Source organism: Elephas maximus, chromosome X, assembly GCF_024166365.1.
Source record: "Elephas maximus indicus isolate mEleMax1 chromosome X, mEleMax1 primary haplotype, whole genome shotgun sequence".
Classification (NCBI taxonomy): domain Eukaryota; kingdom Metazoa; phylum Chordata; class Mammalia; order Proboscidea; family Elephantidae; genus Elephas; species Elephas maximus.
The window spans coordinates 136,243,721-136,258,612 of record NC_064846.1 but is presented as its reverse complement, the minus strand read 5'-3'; the positions used below and the strand labels follow the sequence as shown (position 1 = coordinate 136,258,612).

At 40.2% G+C, this 14,892-nt stretch overlaps 1 protein-coding gene across 1 annotated transcript in view; it reads left to right on the top strand.

Moving 5' to 3' along the window:
* The window catches only part of TSPAN7 (tetraspanin 7), a 128,614-nt gene extending 114,926 nt beyond the window's left edge, over window positions 1-13,688 (top strand). Inside the window, exons 6-8 of the mRNA XM_049871740.1 lie at window positions 6,547-6,630; window positions 12,129-12,204; window positions 12,672-13,688. Coding sequence (XP_049727697.1) covers window positions 6,547-6,630; window positions 12,129-12,197 — 153 coding nt within the window. The 3' untranslated portion in view covers window positions 12,198-12,204; window positions 12,672-13,688. The remainder of the gene's footprint in view (window positions 1-6,546; window positions 6,631-12,128; window positions 12,205-12,671) is intronic.
* Window positions 13,689-14,892: the final 1,204 nt, after the last annotated feature.

Sequence of the window (14,892 nt, the reverse complement as noted above, 5' to 3'; positions counted from 1 at the left end):
AAATAATGTGACTGAAACCAATCCTCAACTTTATATGGAATGGCAAGAGGCCTCAATACCTGAAGCAGTGTTGAAAGAGCAAAGTAGGAAGACTCACACTTCCTGATTTTAAAACATACTATACAGCTACAGTAATCAAAACAGCCTGGCACTGGTATAACAATAGACACATAGACCAATGGAATAGAATCGAGAGAGTCCACAAATAAACCCACACATCTATGGTCAACTGATTTTTAACAAGGGTGCTAAGTCCATTCAGTGGGGGAAAGAAGAGGCTCTTCAATAAATGGTGCTGGGAAAATTGGATTTACACATACAGAAAAATGAAACAAGATCCATGCTTCATTGAGATACCATTTCACTCCCATTAGGATGGATAAGATAAACATAAATAAAAATAACAAATGTGAGAATGTGGGGAGATTGGAACCCTTATGCATTGCTGGTGGGAATGTAAAATGGTACAGCTGTTGTGGAAAACAGTGTGATGGTTCCTCAAATAACTAAAAATAGAACTACCATAATGACCCAGTAATTCCACTCCAAGGTATATATCCAAAAGACTTGAAAGCAGAGACTCAGAGACTTGTACACCAATGTTCATTTCAACACTATTCACAATAGCCAAAAGGTGGAAACAACTTAAATGTCCGTCAGCAGATGAATGGATAAACAAAATGTGGTACATACATACAATGGAATACTACCCAGCCAGTAGGAGAAATGAAGTCTTGATACATGCTACAGCATGGATGGATCTTGAAGACATGCTGAGTGAAATAAGCCAATCATAAAAGGACAAATATTGTATGACCTCACTTATATAAAAAGATAAGAAAAGGCAAATGTACAGAGACCGAAGTTTTTTAGTGGTTACCAGGGGTGGGGGAGGTAAGAGGGGGTTGAAAGTGATGGAATATATTAAGGGTAGGGTTGCGTAGCCAATTATTGTAATTGCTGGCAATAAATTGTATACTTATAAAAAGTTGAATTGGCCAAAGTTGTGTCACAGATATCGTTATGTATTGAATTGCGTCCCCCTGCCCCCGCAAATATGTGTAAACTTGGCTAGGCCATGATTCCCAGCATTATGTGATTGTCCACCATTTTGTCATCTGATGGGATTTTCCTATATGTTGTAAATCCTACCTCTATGATGTTAATGACGTGGGATTAGAGGCAGTTATGTTAATGAGGTGGGACTCAATCTACAAGATTAGATTGTATCGACTCAATCTCTTTTGAGATATAAAAGAGAGAAGTGAGCAGAGAGACAGGGACCTCGTACCACCAAGAAAGAAGAGCCAGGAAAATAGCGCATCCTTTGGACCTGGAGTCCCTGTGCTGAGAAGCTCCTCTACTGGGGAAGATTGATGACAAGGGCTTTCCTCCAGAGCTGACAGAGAAAGCCTTCCCTTGGGGCTGAGACCCCAAATTCGGACTTCTAGCCTCCTGGACTGTGAGAGAATAAATTTCTCTCGTTAAAGCCATCCACTCGTGGTATTTCTGTTATAGCAGCACTAGATAACTAAGACAGATATATTTACAATAACAACAACAACAACAAAAAAAGTAGTTGCCGAGGCTGCTTATGTACAACCAAGCACTTGAGAGATTTGGTTTCTTGGTTTGGAGGTAATAGTTATGGTCATGGTTTCATGGGACTTCCCAGTTTATTGGCCTAATAACACGTCTGGTGCTTCTGTTCTACCTCCTAGTTGGTTGTGTAGCGTCTGGGGTCTTAAAAGCTTTCAAGTGGCCATCCAAGGCACAACAGTTGGTCTCTATTCACCTGGGACAACAAAGCAAGGAGAGTCAGGAATAGAAGGAGGATATGGAATGTGTGGCTGATTCCCTCCTTGAACAGCTGCTTCCTTTGTCATGAGACTGGGAGAACTGGATAGTGGCTGGCTGCCATTACTAAACATTTTGACTAAAAAGTCTATAGAAGAATCCTGATCAAAAGGGGGGAAATGCAGAACAGAACTTCAGATTCGTATGGACTCTAGACTTTCTGAAGCCATGGATGAACCCCTGAAGCTAATGCCCTGAGATAATCTTTAAAGTTTAAGCCAAAAATATCCCCTGAAGTCTTCTTAAAACCAAACAATAGTTTAGGTTTACTAGTGAAAATGTGTATCCTGAGCTTTATGCTCTTTTAAGAACTGTCTGTATGGCATCAGGGGCCCTGTGGCACAGTGGGTAAGAGCTCAGGCTGCTAATCAAAATGTTGACAGTTTGTATCTACCAGCCGCTCCTTGGAAACCCTATGGGGCAGTTCTGCTCTGTCCTACAGGGCCGCTATGAGTCAGAATCAACTCGATTGCAACAGATTAGATTTTTATAAGGGATCAAAGTGACAACTTAAAACAAACAAACCCTTTGCCATCGAGTCAATTCCCACTCATAGTAGCCCTATAGGACAATAGGGTTTTCAAGGAGCAGCTGGTGGACTCAAACTGCCGACCTTTTGGTTAGCAGCTGAACTCTTAATTACTGTGCCACCAGGGCTCCAAAGTGACAATAGCAACTTGAAAGATAGGGACCTTAGGGGGCAGTGAATTTGTTATTGAGGGAGGAACAACTCAGAAAAGGAGGATGAGAATGGTTGCACAACTTTAAGAAAGTAATCAGCGTCACTAAGTGGTACATGTGGAAACTTGAATTGGTGTATGTTTTGCTGTATATATTCTCAACAACAGCAAGATAAATAAAAAATGTTACTCTAAACTCTCCTAAAATGCAGTAGAAATCATACTTAAGAAAATATATCCAGCTTAAGTGTAGAATTGAAACTCATAAAAAAATGTATGTCAAACTATTTTTGCAGAGTGAGAAAATGGCCCACCTCAACCTTCTAGTTTGTATTACCAGATTTGTGTTTTCTTATTTTGAGTTGACCTAACACAGGTGTTGGTCTGAACCTCATTCCTCTACCCCACCATTGCTGTGGGGAAAAGATACAGCAGTGATGGTCAGCACAGCAAAACGACATCTTAGCTGCTACCACATGGAAAAGTGTTAGGATACTCACCTCTCTCCCCACTTTGATTCCATCCTGACCCAACCTCCTTTCCCTTCTACTCCCGTTTGAAAACCAGTGTGATATATAGTTCAATAGTAAGAGAAAGGTGATTCAACAGAATGCAGAAATTACTGAACAATATCATTAATATCACATGTGAATAAAATTTTGCTGAAGATCATTCAAAAGCAATTGCAGCAGTACAATTGACGGAATGCCAGAAATTCAGGCCGGATTCAGAAGAGAACTTGGAACAAGGGATATCATTGCTGTTGGCTGAAAGCAGAGAATATCAGAAAGATGTTTACCTGTGTTTTATTGACTATGGAAAGACTTTTGACTGTGTGGATCATAACAAATTATGGATAACATTGCAAAGAATGGAAATTCCAGAATTCTTAATTGTGCTCATACGGAACCTGTACATAGACCAAGAGGCAGTCATATGAACAGAGCAAGGGGATACCACGTGGTTTAAAGTCAGGAAAGGCATGAGTCAGGGTTGTATTGTATCCTTTCACCGTACTTATTTAATCTCTATGCTGAGCAAATAATCCGAGAAGCTGGACTATATGAAGAAAATAGCATCAGGATTGGAGGAAGACTCATTAACAACCTGAGTTATGCAGATGACACAGCCTTGCTTGCTGAAAGAGGACTTTGAAGCACTTACTGATGAAGATCAAAGATTACAGCCTTCAGTATGGCTTACACCTCAACGTAAAGAAAACAAAACTCCTCACAACTGGACCAATAAGCAACATCATGATAAATTGAGAAAAAATTGACGTTGTCAAGGATTTCATCTTACTTGGATCCACAATCAACACCCATGGAAACAGCAGTCTGGAAATCAAAAGACACATTGCATTGGGCAAATCTGCTGTGAAAGACCTCTTTGAAGTGTTTAAAAACAAAGATGTCGTTTTGAGGACTAAGGTGCCCCTGACCCAAACCATGGTGTTTTCAATCACCTCCTATGCGTGTGAAAGCTGGATGATGAATAAGGAAGACCGAAGAAGAATTGATGCCTTTGAATTATGGTGTTGGCGAAGAATATTGAATATACCATGTTCTGCCAGAAGAACGAATAAGTCTGTCTTGGAAGAAGTATAGCCAGAGTGCTCCTTGGAAGCAAGGATGGTGAGACTTCATCTCACATGCTTTGGACACTTTATCAGGAGGGACCAGTCCCTGGAAAAGGAGATCATGCTTGCTCAAGTAGAGGGTCAGCGAAAAAGAGGAAGACCCTCAACAAGATGGATTGACACAGTGGCTGCAACAATGGGCTCAAACATAACGATTGTGAGGATGGCGCAGGACTGGGTAGTATTTTGTTCCATTGTACATAGGGTCACCATGAGGAGGAACAGATTCCATGGTACCTAACAACAACAATAGGTAAAAGTGAAATCAGTAAGCTTCTATTCTAAAAAGAGAATCAAATTTCAAAACTCCCCCCATGAACAATACTGTATTTCTTTCCCTACTACCTCCCTGGCCTTCAAATTTGCATCTGATAACTAGGGAGTAGAGTTTGTCAATTGCATTAAGAAAGTGTCAAAGCCTTGCTGCATTGTTAATGCATCCTTTTCTCTGCAAACAGACTAGGCACGTATAAAATACCACACGTTGAAGATGCAATTTTGTCAGAATTTTCACAAGCTATGAACAATGTTAAATTTTGGATTTAAAAATGGGAGGTATGTTTTTTTTTGTTCAGAAGTTATTAAAATTTAGTGTGTCTTTCTTGATAAACAAGAACCACCCCTACCCTGTTTATTAAATTAGTGTCTTAATTTTTTACAGACTTTATATATTCAAGTTGAAAAAGACCAAGTCTTCCTAGACTGAATAAGTCAGTTCAGGCCTCCAGATTGATTTGGCTTGGAGACGGGGACACACCTACATGTGACTCTGCTGTATAACCTAAATGTCAGGCATTTAACAGGAAGATTCAGCTTTTACCTTTGCATTATAAGTGATGCAGAAAATTTGGTGTTTCCTACCTGAACTAGGTTCATAAAATACAATCCAGAATAACAACAACAACAAAAAGTCATGTTTAGCAACAGTGTTGAACTCCAACAAAGAGCATTCGTTTTTAAGAAGGGCAATTAACTCTATTATCAGTTTTAAATCACCACTGAAATTGGTGATAATTGTTGGTTTTAATCATGGACATTTAGAGATTTCAGATTATGATAAAGGGAAATTCACTTTGTTTTATGAATAAACTTACTGACCTCTGGAAAGGGGAAGTGACTTGCTCTAGATCCCATAGCAAGTTTGTGGAAAAGATGATTCTAGAACATAAGTTTTTCCTATTAAAAAAAAAATCTTAATAGCCTTCTTAGGGAGAACCTTAGAACTCCATAAACTCTGGGAGTTCAAGTACCTCCCTCCAACCAGATGAGTTTTCTTCTTTTATCAAAAATTTTGTTATTTGTTGTTAAAATTCCGGTAACTATGTTTATGATGCTGAGTCTACCTATTGAAGGACGTGGAATGCCTTTTCATCTGTCCAAGTCTACTTTTGTACTTCTCTAGTGTTTTTCTTATAAATCTTATAGATTTCTTACTAAATTTAATCCTTTGCCATGAAATGATACATCTGGGGTTGCCTTAAGAGAATCTAGCAGGCAGATGGGAGTCAAGATGTTCCATGAAACAAGATTGGCCATATGTTAATAGTAATGTTAGGGGAAGGGTCACCTGGGGGTTTGTTGTACTACTCTCTATACTTTTTGGTATGTTTGGAATTTTTCATTATTTTTGTTAAGTTTTAAAAGAATGCTAGTCTATGTGGGCAGCTCCTGTCTGGAAAGGAGATTAGGGGCCAGAGGGGGTCAGAAGCTGGCCAAATGGACATGAAAATAGGGACTGAAGGGAAGGAGTGTGCTGTCTCATTAGAGGGAGAGCAACTAGGAGTAATTATAGCAAAGTGTATATGAATTTTTCTATGAAAGACTGACTTGATTAAACTTTCACTTACAGCACAATAAAAATTAAAAAAAAAAAGAACGCTAGTAAGTTCCTAGGTCAATTGAAATTGTGATTGTTGAAATAAGGTTGAAATTTTCTCAATAAAAAAAAACTGGTTAATAGGAACATTAGTGGTTCAGTGGTAGAATTCTCACCTTCCATGTGGGAGACCCAGGTTTGGTTCCCAGCCAGTGTACCTAGTGCTTAGGCACCAGCCATCTGTCAGTGGGGGCTCATGTGTTGCTATGATGCTGAACTGGTCTCAGCAGAGCTTCCAGACTAAGAGAAACTAGGATGAAAGGCCTCAGGATCTACTTATGATACGGATCATAATGGTCCAATCTGCAACTGATCATGGGAATGGCACAGGGCCAGGCAGCATTTTGTTCCATTCTGCACAGGGTAGCCATGAGTCAAGGGCCAACTTAACGATAGTTAACAACAATAACAACATATGGGAACTTTGTACGTGAACACAGCTCTGTCTGGCCTGGGTAAAACATGTCTCAGAGACCATCTCTCTCTCTTTTCAGGGTTGTTATGATCTGGTGACCAGTTTCATGGAGACTAATATGGGAATCATTGCTGGAGTGGCTTTTGGAATTGCATTCTCCCAGGTATCTTATGTAATTGTGTGTCACTGGGTCTGTCCTTTTCCCTGTCTCCTGCTCTCCTTTTCCCTGGTTTCCAGACTCCTGGCCTGCTGCCCTGTGCCTTGGGAAAGGCTGATAGATGGGGTCAGAGCGCTTTGCTCATTAGTCCTCAGGTCATCTGTTTATTGATTTTCCTTTTTCAACTTAAATGAAGTTTTGCCATCAAGGGAATATCAGTTGCAGTTCAACTAATGACTACCTCTAGAAAAACAACTTGTTTCTTCTGTAGGTCAAATGGAGGTTAACTGAACAAAGTACTGGCTTAATTGGAGCATAAACAACTCAAAACAACAAATGACTGATCTGGATGTGGGGCACGTTTTTTCCTGGTTGACCTGTCCCTTTTTTGTGCTCTCTTAGTTCCAGTGGATTATGTGTGTGATCTCTTAATTTTAAAGAAAGCCTAAATTCAGCAAACTTCATTTTGTAGTCCTTATTTTAATCTCAAGGCCCTTTGACTATTGTCTTTCTTAAGAGGAAACCAAATTTTTATGTATTGAATTTTATTCTCCTTTATCTCCACTCAGCCTTTAAAAAAAACAATGGGAGAGGTAATTATGCAAACTAAGTGAGCCACAAATACTCAAGGATGGAACAAGATTAAGCTAAATCTAAAATTTAGCCCACCCTCACCAGGTAGTATACTGCCCCACAGACCTCTGATCTCCAAGCCAAATGATGTATTGTTCCTATAATGTTGTTATGGGTGGAAGGACTGACATGTATATTTAACAACCAAATAAAATCTTTACAGTATGTTTAACTCAGAATTTTTTTCAGATCAACAGATTGTTTTTCAAATAAAGCTCAATTAATATTGTCTCAGTAATGTTCTTACAGCTGTGATTTTACCTGTCTGAATTCTACATTCACTATCTCAGACTATAATTATTTTTTTCTGCCCCTCCATCCCTCCTGCTTAGTAACACATATGCACTTCCATTTTATTCGTTTGTTTTTTAAACGTTTTCATTGAAATATAGCATATACAGAAAAGTTTATAAATTATATATTCACTGCTTAATAAATTATCGCAAAATGACCATACCTGTGACGCAATCAAGGAATTGAACATTAGGCTGGTAGTTTGATTTTGCGAGTAAAGGGCTTAGCCTTAGATAAGTAGAAAAGTTTTTCTTCCCCAGAAGATATAAAAACCTGTGTGATAATTTTCATCTTGTAAGAGCACGTGGACTCAGCCAGCATGAGTGTGGGTATTTCTTGTTGCAGTTTCAAGATTCTCTTTTACCCATGCTTCATTTTTAGCAGCTCATGAAATGAATTAAACCATAGACACACTAGCACACAGAAAAGCCAATGCCAATTACCAAGTCTCCAGAGACACTTCAAAAGCAATTGCTGTGGCGAACTTTATTCCAGTTGCTACAGTATTTCAGTAATAACACTTCAGGAGCATAAATGTGATGGTGAGGGAGGGATATTTTAGAGGATCGTGAATCTTGTGACTGATGCAAGTATGCAAGGTGTACTTGACAGCCTTGAAAATCCAGTTGACTTAACACGTGTAGCATCAGGTCATTAGCACAGAAAGGGCTGACTTTGTGTTTGGTGTCTGGGGAGGAGTGTCCCCCTGGAGGAAGGACTGTTGCTGAAGTCTCCCCTAACAACTATCCTAGAACCTTACAGGGATGTGAAGCTATGACTGTACGTGGGAAGAAGAGTGCCTCAACCAAAAACAAACAAACAAGAAAAAAACACCATTTGCCATTGAGTTGATTTTGACTCATAGCGACCCAAGAGGACAGAGTAGAACTGCCCCATAGGGTTTCCAAGGAGCGTCTGGTGAATTCAAAATGCTGACCTTTTGGTTAGCAGTCAAAGCTCTGAACTACTACGCCATCTCAAAGAACCTGGAATCCCAGGAATGGAAGCTCGTATCATCAAAGAATATTCCCATAAGGCTATGAGTAGGGCAGAGGAGGAGGGAGGGAGGAGTTGTTGTGGATTTTCAGGAAAGGGTCCTATTTTCGTTAGTGAGGGGAACCAAGTAAAATGGACCGTTCTTCAGGTCATGAAGACTCTGATTAATACCTCTCCCCACTTCTTTCTCTCACATTCCTGTGAAATAATTTATGCGCAGTGTAGCTTGTTCCCCAGTTGGTTATCTGGCCTGATGAGCAGTAATCTCTCTGTGCTACCTTGAAGAAATCCCTGACTTGGGGATTTTGGGTTGATTGTGTTGCCCTCTGGGGCAGTGAAAGAGGGGCTTTGGCCCCACAGGACCCCAAAACAGAAACTCAGCAGCAAATTTAGTTCTTATCAAGGTACTACATAGTCAATTAAATGATTTGATTTTAAACTCCCTGGGATATGTGGGATTAGGTATTTCCAGAGCTACAGAAGAGTGCGTGGTGGTTCTGGGGTCTCTTTCCCTAAGGGGTTTCCAGCATAAGAGACAAGCTTTCCTCTTCTTGTCTCCCTCTTGATTTTAAAGCAGAACTTTGTTAAGATATTTCAAGTACTGCAACCTTAGCACACATCAGCAGTGTGCTTCCAAAGTTCTGGTCTGGAATCCCACAGAGCACACCCCTGCTCTTCGAAATGCTTCTTGCATGTATTTAACCTAAACCTGTTGCCATAGAGTTGATTCCAACTCTTAACGATCCTGCAGGAGAGAGTAGAACTGCCTCATAGGGTTTCCAAGACTGTAATCTTTACTGGAGCAGATCACCAGGCCTTTTCTCCTGAGGAGTGGCTAGGGAGTTCAAACCACCAAATTTTTAGTTAGCAGCCAAGCACTTAACCACTGAACCACTAGGGCTCCTTATTTAACCTAAAGAATGTTTAATCTTAATAAAGCTGGATTTTCCTGTATTTATTAATTGGGTCTCGTGGCAGGCAAGTGATGTGTCCTTATGAAGACTAAGGGACCTTCATTTTAAGTGGAACAGACTTCCCAATTATATAACTAGTCATAGTCTGGTAATAATTTGTACTAAGTGTGGGATGGTTCTCCCCTTTCCCTTAACTTGGTACATATGAAAATGAGAGATCAAAGTTCCCTCTCAAATATGAATAAGAATTTGATAGCAATTTTGAAATCAGGAACTCTGAATCATTCAAGACATCTGCCATATCCCAAATCCTAGTTTTTCTTACACTAGAATTATCTAAAATAAAAGCCAATTTATATAAAATACTGTTTTCATGTAGCTTATATGTATTTCACTTTAGAATATTTTTTAGGAAAACAAATTTCTTACTAGATGTCTAAAAAATAATTTTAAAAATTGTCTTTTCCCAGGGTAAACAAAAGCAGATATGCCTTAGAAATACAAGATACAAGTTTAAAAGCAAATAGCTTTTTTTTACCTATTTTTTGAGTTATTGTTTGTGTGAGAAAGTTAGCATATGCAGTATTTAAGAATGATGTGGCAAAGCAAAGAACATTCTGTTTCCTTGAAAGCAGAGAATTTATATATATGTATAAAATATATATATATATGGTGTTCTATGGCACCCTGGTGGCTCAGTGGTTAAGCACTTGGCTGCCAACCTAAAAGTCGAAATTTTGAATCCACCAGCTGTTCCTTGGAAACCCTATGGGGCAGTTCTGTTCCGTCCTGTAGGGTTGATATGAGTAGAAATCGACGCGACGGCAACAGGTAAGGGGTAATATATAGTGTTCTAAAGAATTTCCTGGCTGTGCAACTCGTGACTTGCCATAGAGACAGCATATTTTCCTTCACGAAATATAGGACCATTGCACACCGTGAGGTAGAATGGTGACTATTTGAGTGCTTAAAACACCAGAGGTCAATGAGAAAAAAACAAAGTGATAAGCTTTACATAGAACAGAGAGTCTAGAAACTTGAAAAGCAAATGAAAAGGTACCCATTCAACACCCTCACCCTGAAGGTTGCAATTCTAACGCAGGAAGGAAACCTGAGTGGTATGGGACAGAAGAATTATCCTAGAAAGCAAAGCGGTCTAGGTCCATGGTGGAGATGGGGTGGGGCAAGGAACTATTCTTGGCTAGTGGAGCTCAGTGTGGGTTACTTGTGTGGTTTGAGAAAAGTCTTTAACTTCCCCTAAATTCGCTTTATCTGGAAAATTGGGGTCACGAATTGCACAGGGACGTGGTAAGGATTAAATAATGTGATATACCTGAATGTACTGTATACTTCTAATAATACTTGTTTTTTGACAGAAGTCTGATTTTGTATTAAGTGTGTTCTTATGTCATTTTGGTCCTGGAAAACGACAGTTCTAATAAAAAGGAGACAAGTTGAAGGTTCCAAGTCTTTGCACCATTGGGGGAAATTTTTGTTTCTTATTTAGCACAGTGTTCTAGAGGTTACAGGCATGGTTCCTTTGGCCAGAGCCTTGGTATGGTGAGTTCAATAAGCTGATTATTTTTCTTTTTTTTTTTTAAGAGGTTATAGGGTCGCTATGAGTCGGAATCGACTCGACGGCACTGGGTTTCTTCTGGGTAAGAAGTTATGGAAACCCTGGTGGCGTAGTGGTTAAGTGCTACAGCTCCTAACCAAAGGGTCAGCAGTTCAAATCCGCCAGGCACTCCTTGGAAACTATGGGCAGTTCTACTCTGTCCTATAGGGTCGTTATGAGTCGGAATCGACCCGATGGCACTGGGTTTGGTTAAGAGGTTATAGTTTGCATAGTTCACAGCACAGTTTTAATTTTTAAAGGGAAGGTAAGAATCAGGGATTTCATTAAGAAAGATAGCCAAGTGTACTGGAACCTAATGGGCCAAGAGCCAGGAGAATGGAGTTCAGGTCTTGCCGTAACCAGCGGTGGGACCCAGAATGACCTCAGGTGTTTCACCTGTAAGATAAAGGTAGCTAGATGAATAAGATGAGTGTTTCTCTCACTGGAGTCTTCTGAGGAAATGGAGGTACTGGTTGATCTGGGGCCCCTGAAAAACTAGGAAGTGGGCCCTGCGTGTTGATGAGCCCATCTAGGCCTAAAATATCTACCTCTCAAACAAGCCATGACTTTTTTACATAAATGGCAAACTCAATTGGTCAAAGACAATGTCTTGGTTCACGGCAAGAAGTAATTTGCTATTAGCTAGGGATGGGTGGGGCATCATGCTATGTTGAGAAATCTTTGGAATGTATGTACTTACAGCTTTGAATTCAATTTTGGCCTTTTAGTTAATATCCAGTAATTTTTTTTTAATTACTCTCATAGGAGTTAATTTTAGTACTGCTTAAGTGCCCAAAGCTGTTTTTCAATGGCGGGGTGAGCTAAAGCTGGAGTCCCGTGGCCAGTTCCAGAGCTGCCAGTTTGCACTACATCAACAGTTCTACCCCCTAAATCTTAGCTCCCACAGCAGAAATCAGGCCTGATCTTTTTCTCTAGTGTTCTTTCTCCATTCACATACAGAAACCTTGGTTGTTAAAAATTACTTCTGGGGGTCAAAGAAGAGTAGTTTAATGAGTTGACATTCTCATTTTTATTTTTCTTCTTGGCAACAGTTGATTGGCATGTTGCTGGCATGCTGCCTGTCCCGGTTCATCACGGCCAATCAGTACGAGATGGTGTAAGGAGAAGGTAAGTGGCAGTGGGGAGGGTTTAATTTCTGGATTTTTTTCTGTGAGGTGTATTTTGTTGTTGTTATTAGTTGCCATTGTGTCGATTCCAACTCATGGCAACCCATGTATGCAGGGTAGAACTGCTTCATAGGGTTTTCAAGGCTATGACCTTTTGGAAGCAGATTGCCGGGCCTTACTTCCGAGGCACTTCTAGTTGGGTTTGAACTGCCAACCTTTCGGTTAGTAGTCCAGTGCCTAACCATATGCACCACCCAGGGACTCCTGTAAGGTATATACTACCCTTCAAATGGGCAGGACTGCCTGGCCACTGAAGTAACTGATAGTGGTGGCACTTGCCCACATGCCAGAATCTCATTTCTGTGGTTCTGGGGAGGAAGTATTGTGTAAATGCTCTCTTTAGCTTGTTACCTTTTTCTAAGACCTTATTAATGGTGAGTCACTCACATGTTTTATCTTCTTTCTTAGTCTTTCAAGAACGACAGAATAAGAGGCCTGTTTATAAAAGAACCGCAGCTATCTTTGAAAGACTTCCAAAGAATGTTAGAGCACAGTACATGATACCCCGGCGCCTGCACCCCCTGCCTCTACCCCCCACCCTACCCCACCCCTGTGTGCAACCAACACTCCCACACAGTCTCTGCTCCACCTTTCAGCCCACATCACGTGTAGTGTTCCATTTTGTGAAGCCCCATTGTGCCAGAGTATAGCCAGGTCCCCCTGCAGCTAGTCCTTAGTGGACTCTGCTCCCTACCCGCAAGGCTCTGTGCGTGCCAGCTCCTCTATCTGTACTTGGTCGAACTGCAGCTCATCGTAGGTGACCGGTTATCACACCATCACTGGCCCCGTTGGGCCCTGCATGTAGTGTGGGAGGCTCCTATTTGCCCTTCACCATGATCAGTAAATGCCACACACCTTTACGTAGATAAGCAGACAATAGATACCTGTTCTTTTGACTTAATCTCGTTTGGTTTGGTTTTCACTTTACTAAGGCTCTTTCCTACCTTCTTCAGACTGCCCAGGTCATGGAAAGAAATACATTGGCTATTGTCCATGAGGAGAAAAAAACATGTGTCATACATGAAGGAACTTGTGTCTGAGCTTTAGGTGGCCTCCTTGCTCATTATTGTTACATGCCTGGGTAGGTATAGATAGTTTAGTGCCCCTTTGCCTCTCAGTTGAAACCTGTATAATCCTGTTACAAAGCTGTGTTGTTGCTTCCTGTGAAGGCAATAATATTACTTTCATTTTTCCCAATTAATTGCTGTTGTGTTATTTTATTTCTTTCTGTATTCTTTTTTCTTGCATTGACATTACAGACATTGAGGACCTTATCAGATCAAGTTAAATTTGAGTGTGAGGGGGAAACAAAATATTTTAAAAAGAACTTAAAAATAATGCCTCTGTCTAGCATGCCAACAAGAATGCATTGATTGATATTGTGAACATTTGTGATATATGTATTAATAAATAGAGCCATTAAAAACTGCCATGTTTTGGTTTTGTTCTTTACTTATTATGTACATTTTAAAAAACATATCTCTTTCCAGCTTGTTCCACAGGGGACTTGAGGCGGACCACCATACACACCGACACGTCACTCCACACTTGCTCCCACCTCCACTCCACCAAAATAGCATTTGGCAGGGTAAATGCTAAGGGGTCTGATTTTTTTTATTATGGACATTTCAGGGACTTGAATCATTTTATCAAGTACAGAATATATAGTTGGCTGCAGAGATAGAGCCTCCATTTTATTTCAGGCCTCTGGCCTAACATCCATGAAATAAACACAAAGCGTTCAACAGAACTTTTTTTTTTTTTAAAGCCTGGGTTTTATAAAAAAGGAAATGAACATCTATTTTTTTTTCTTTCCTCATTTTTGATTACAATATTCTTTTCCGTCTTCCCTGGATTGAAAAACTTCAATCAAGAGAAAAGTTGACATTTTACAATTTAGTTATCCCAATGCCACAATTTGTACTAAAGTATGGATTCGTTACACTTCATTTAAAGAGGATTTTAGCAATAACCCCAGTGCCATCGAGTCGATTCCGACTCACAGCGACCCTAGCAATAGGTGCAGTCTAATCTTCAATCTTTTTTAATTATTATTTTTTAATACATCACCCCTTTAGAAAAAAATCCTAGTAAATGCATAAATTGATCTTTTCCCAAATAGTGGATCTAAAGTATACCTCTTCTCTGTAGAACAACCTGTAACTAGTTTAACCACATGCCTTTACCAACCTGAACTCTGCATGAGTTAAACCCTGAAAGGCTTACAAGGGGCACTGCCCCAAATCTTCAGATGTTCCCTCTTCAAGAGGCCAATGTTATCAGCGAATTAAGGAGAGCTTTTCTGTAGAAACGTAATGTAGCTCAAAACTTTTCCATTTTTAAAGTTCTATTCTTTGGTTAGTCTAAATGAGGCTTTTCTGTGAAGTCCCGAATAGAGCCTCACCCAGGGTTCACTTTTTTGTGATGTATGCATTTATTGGTAAACCTCTGCAGGTAAGAAATGTATGTGTTCTTGGCTGCCATCGAGTTGGCCCCCGACTCCTGGCAACTCCGTGCACAATGGAACAAAACGCTGCCCAGTCCTGTGCCATCCCCATGGTTGGCCCATTCTGATCCATAGCATTTTCATTGGCTCATTTTTGATAGTAGATCACCAGGCCTTTCTTCC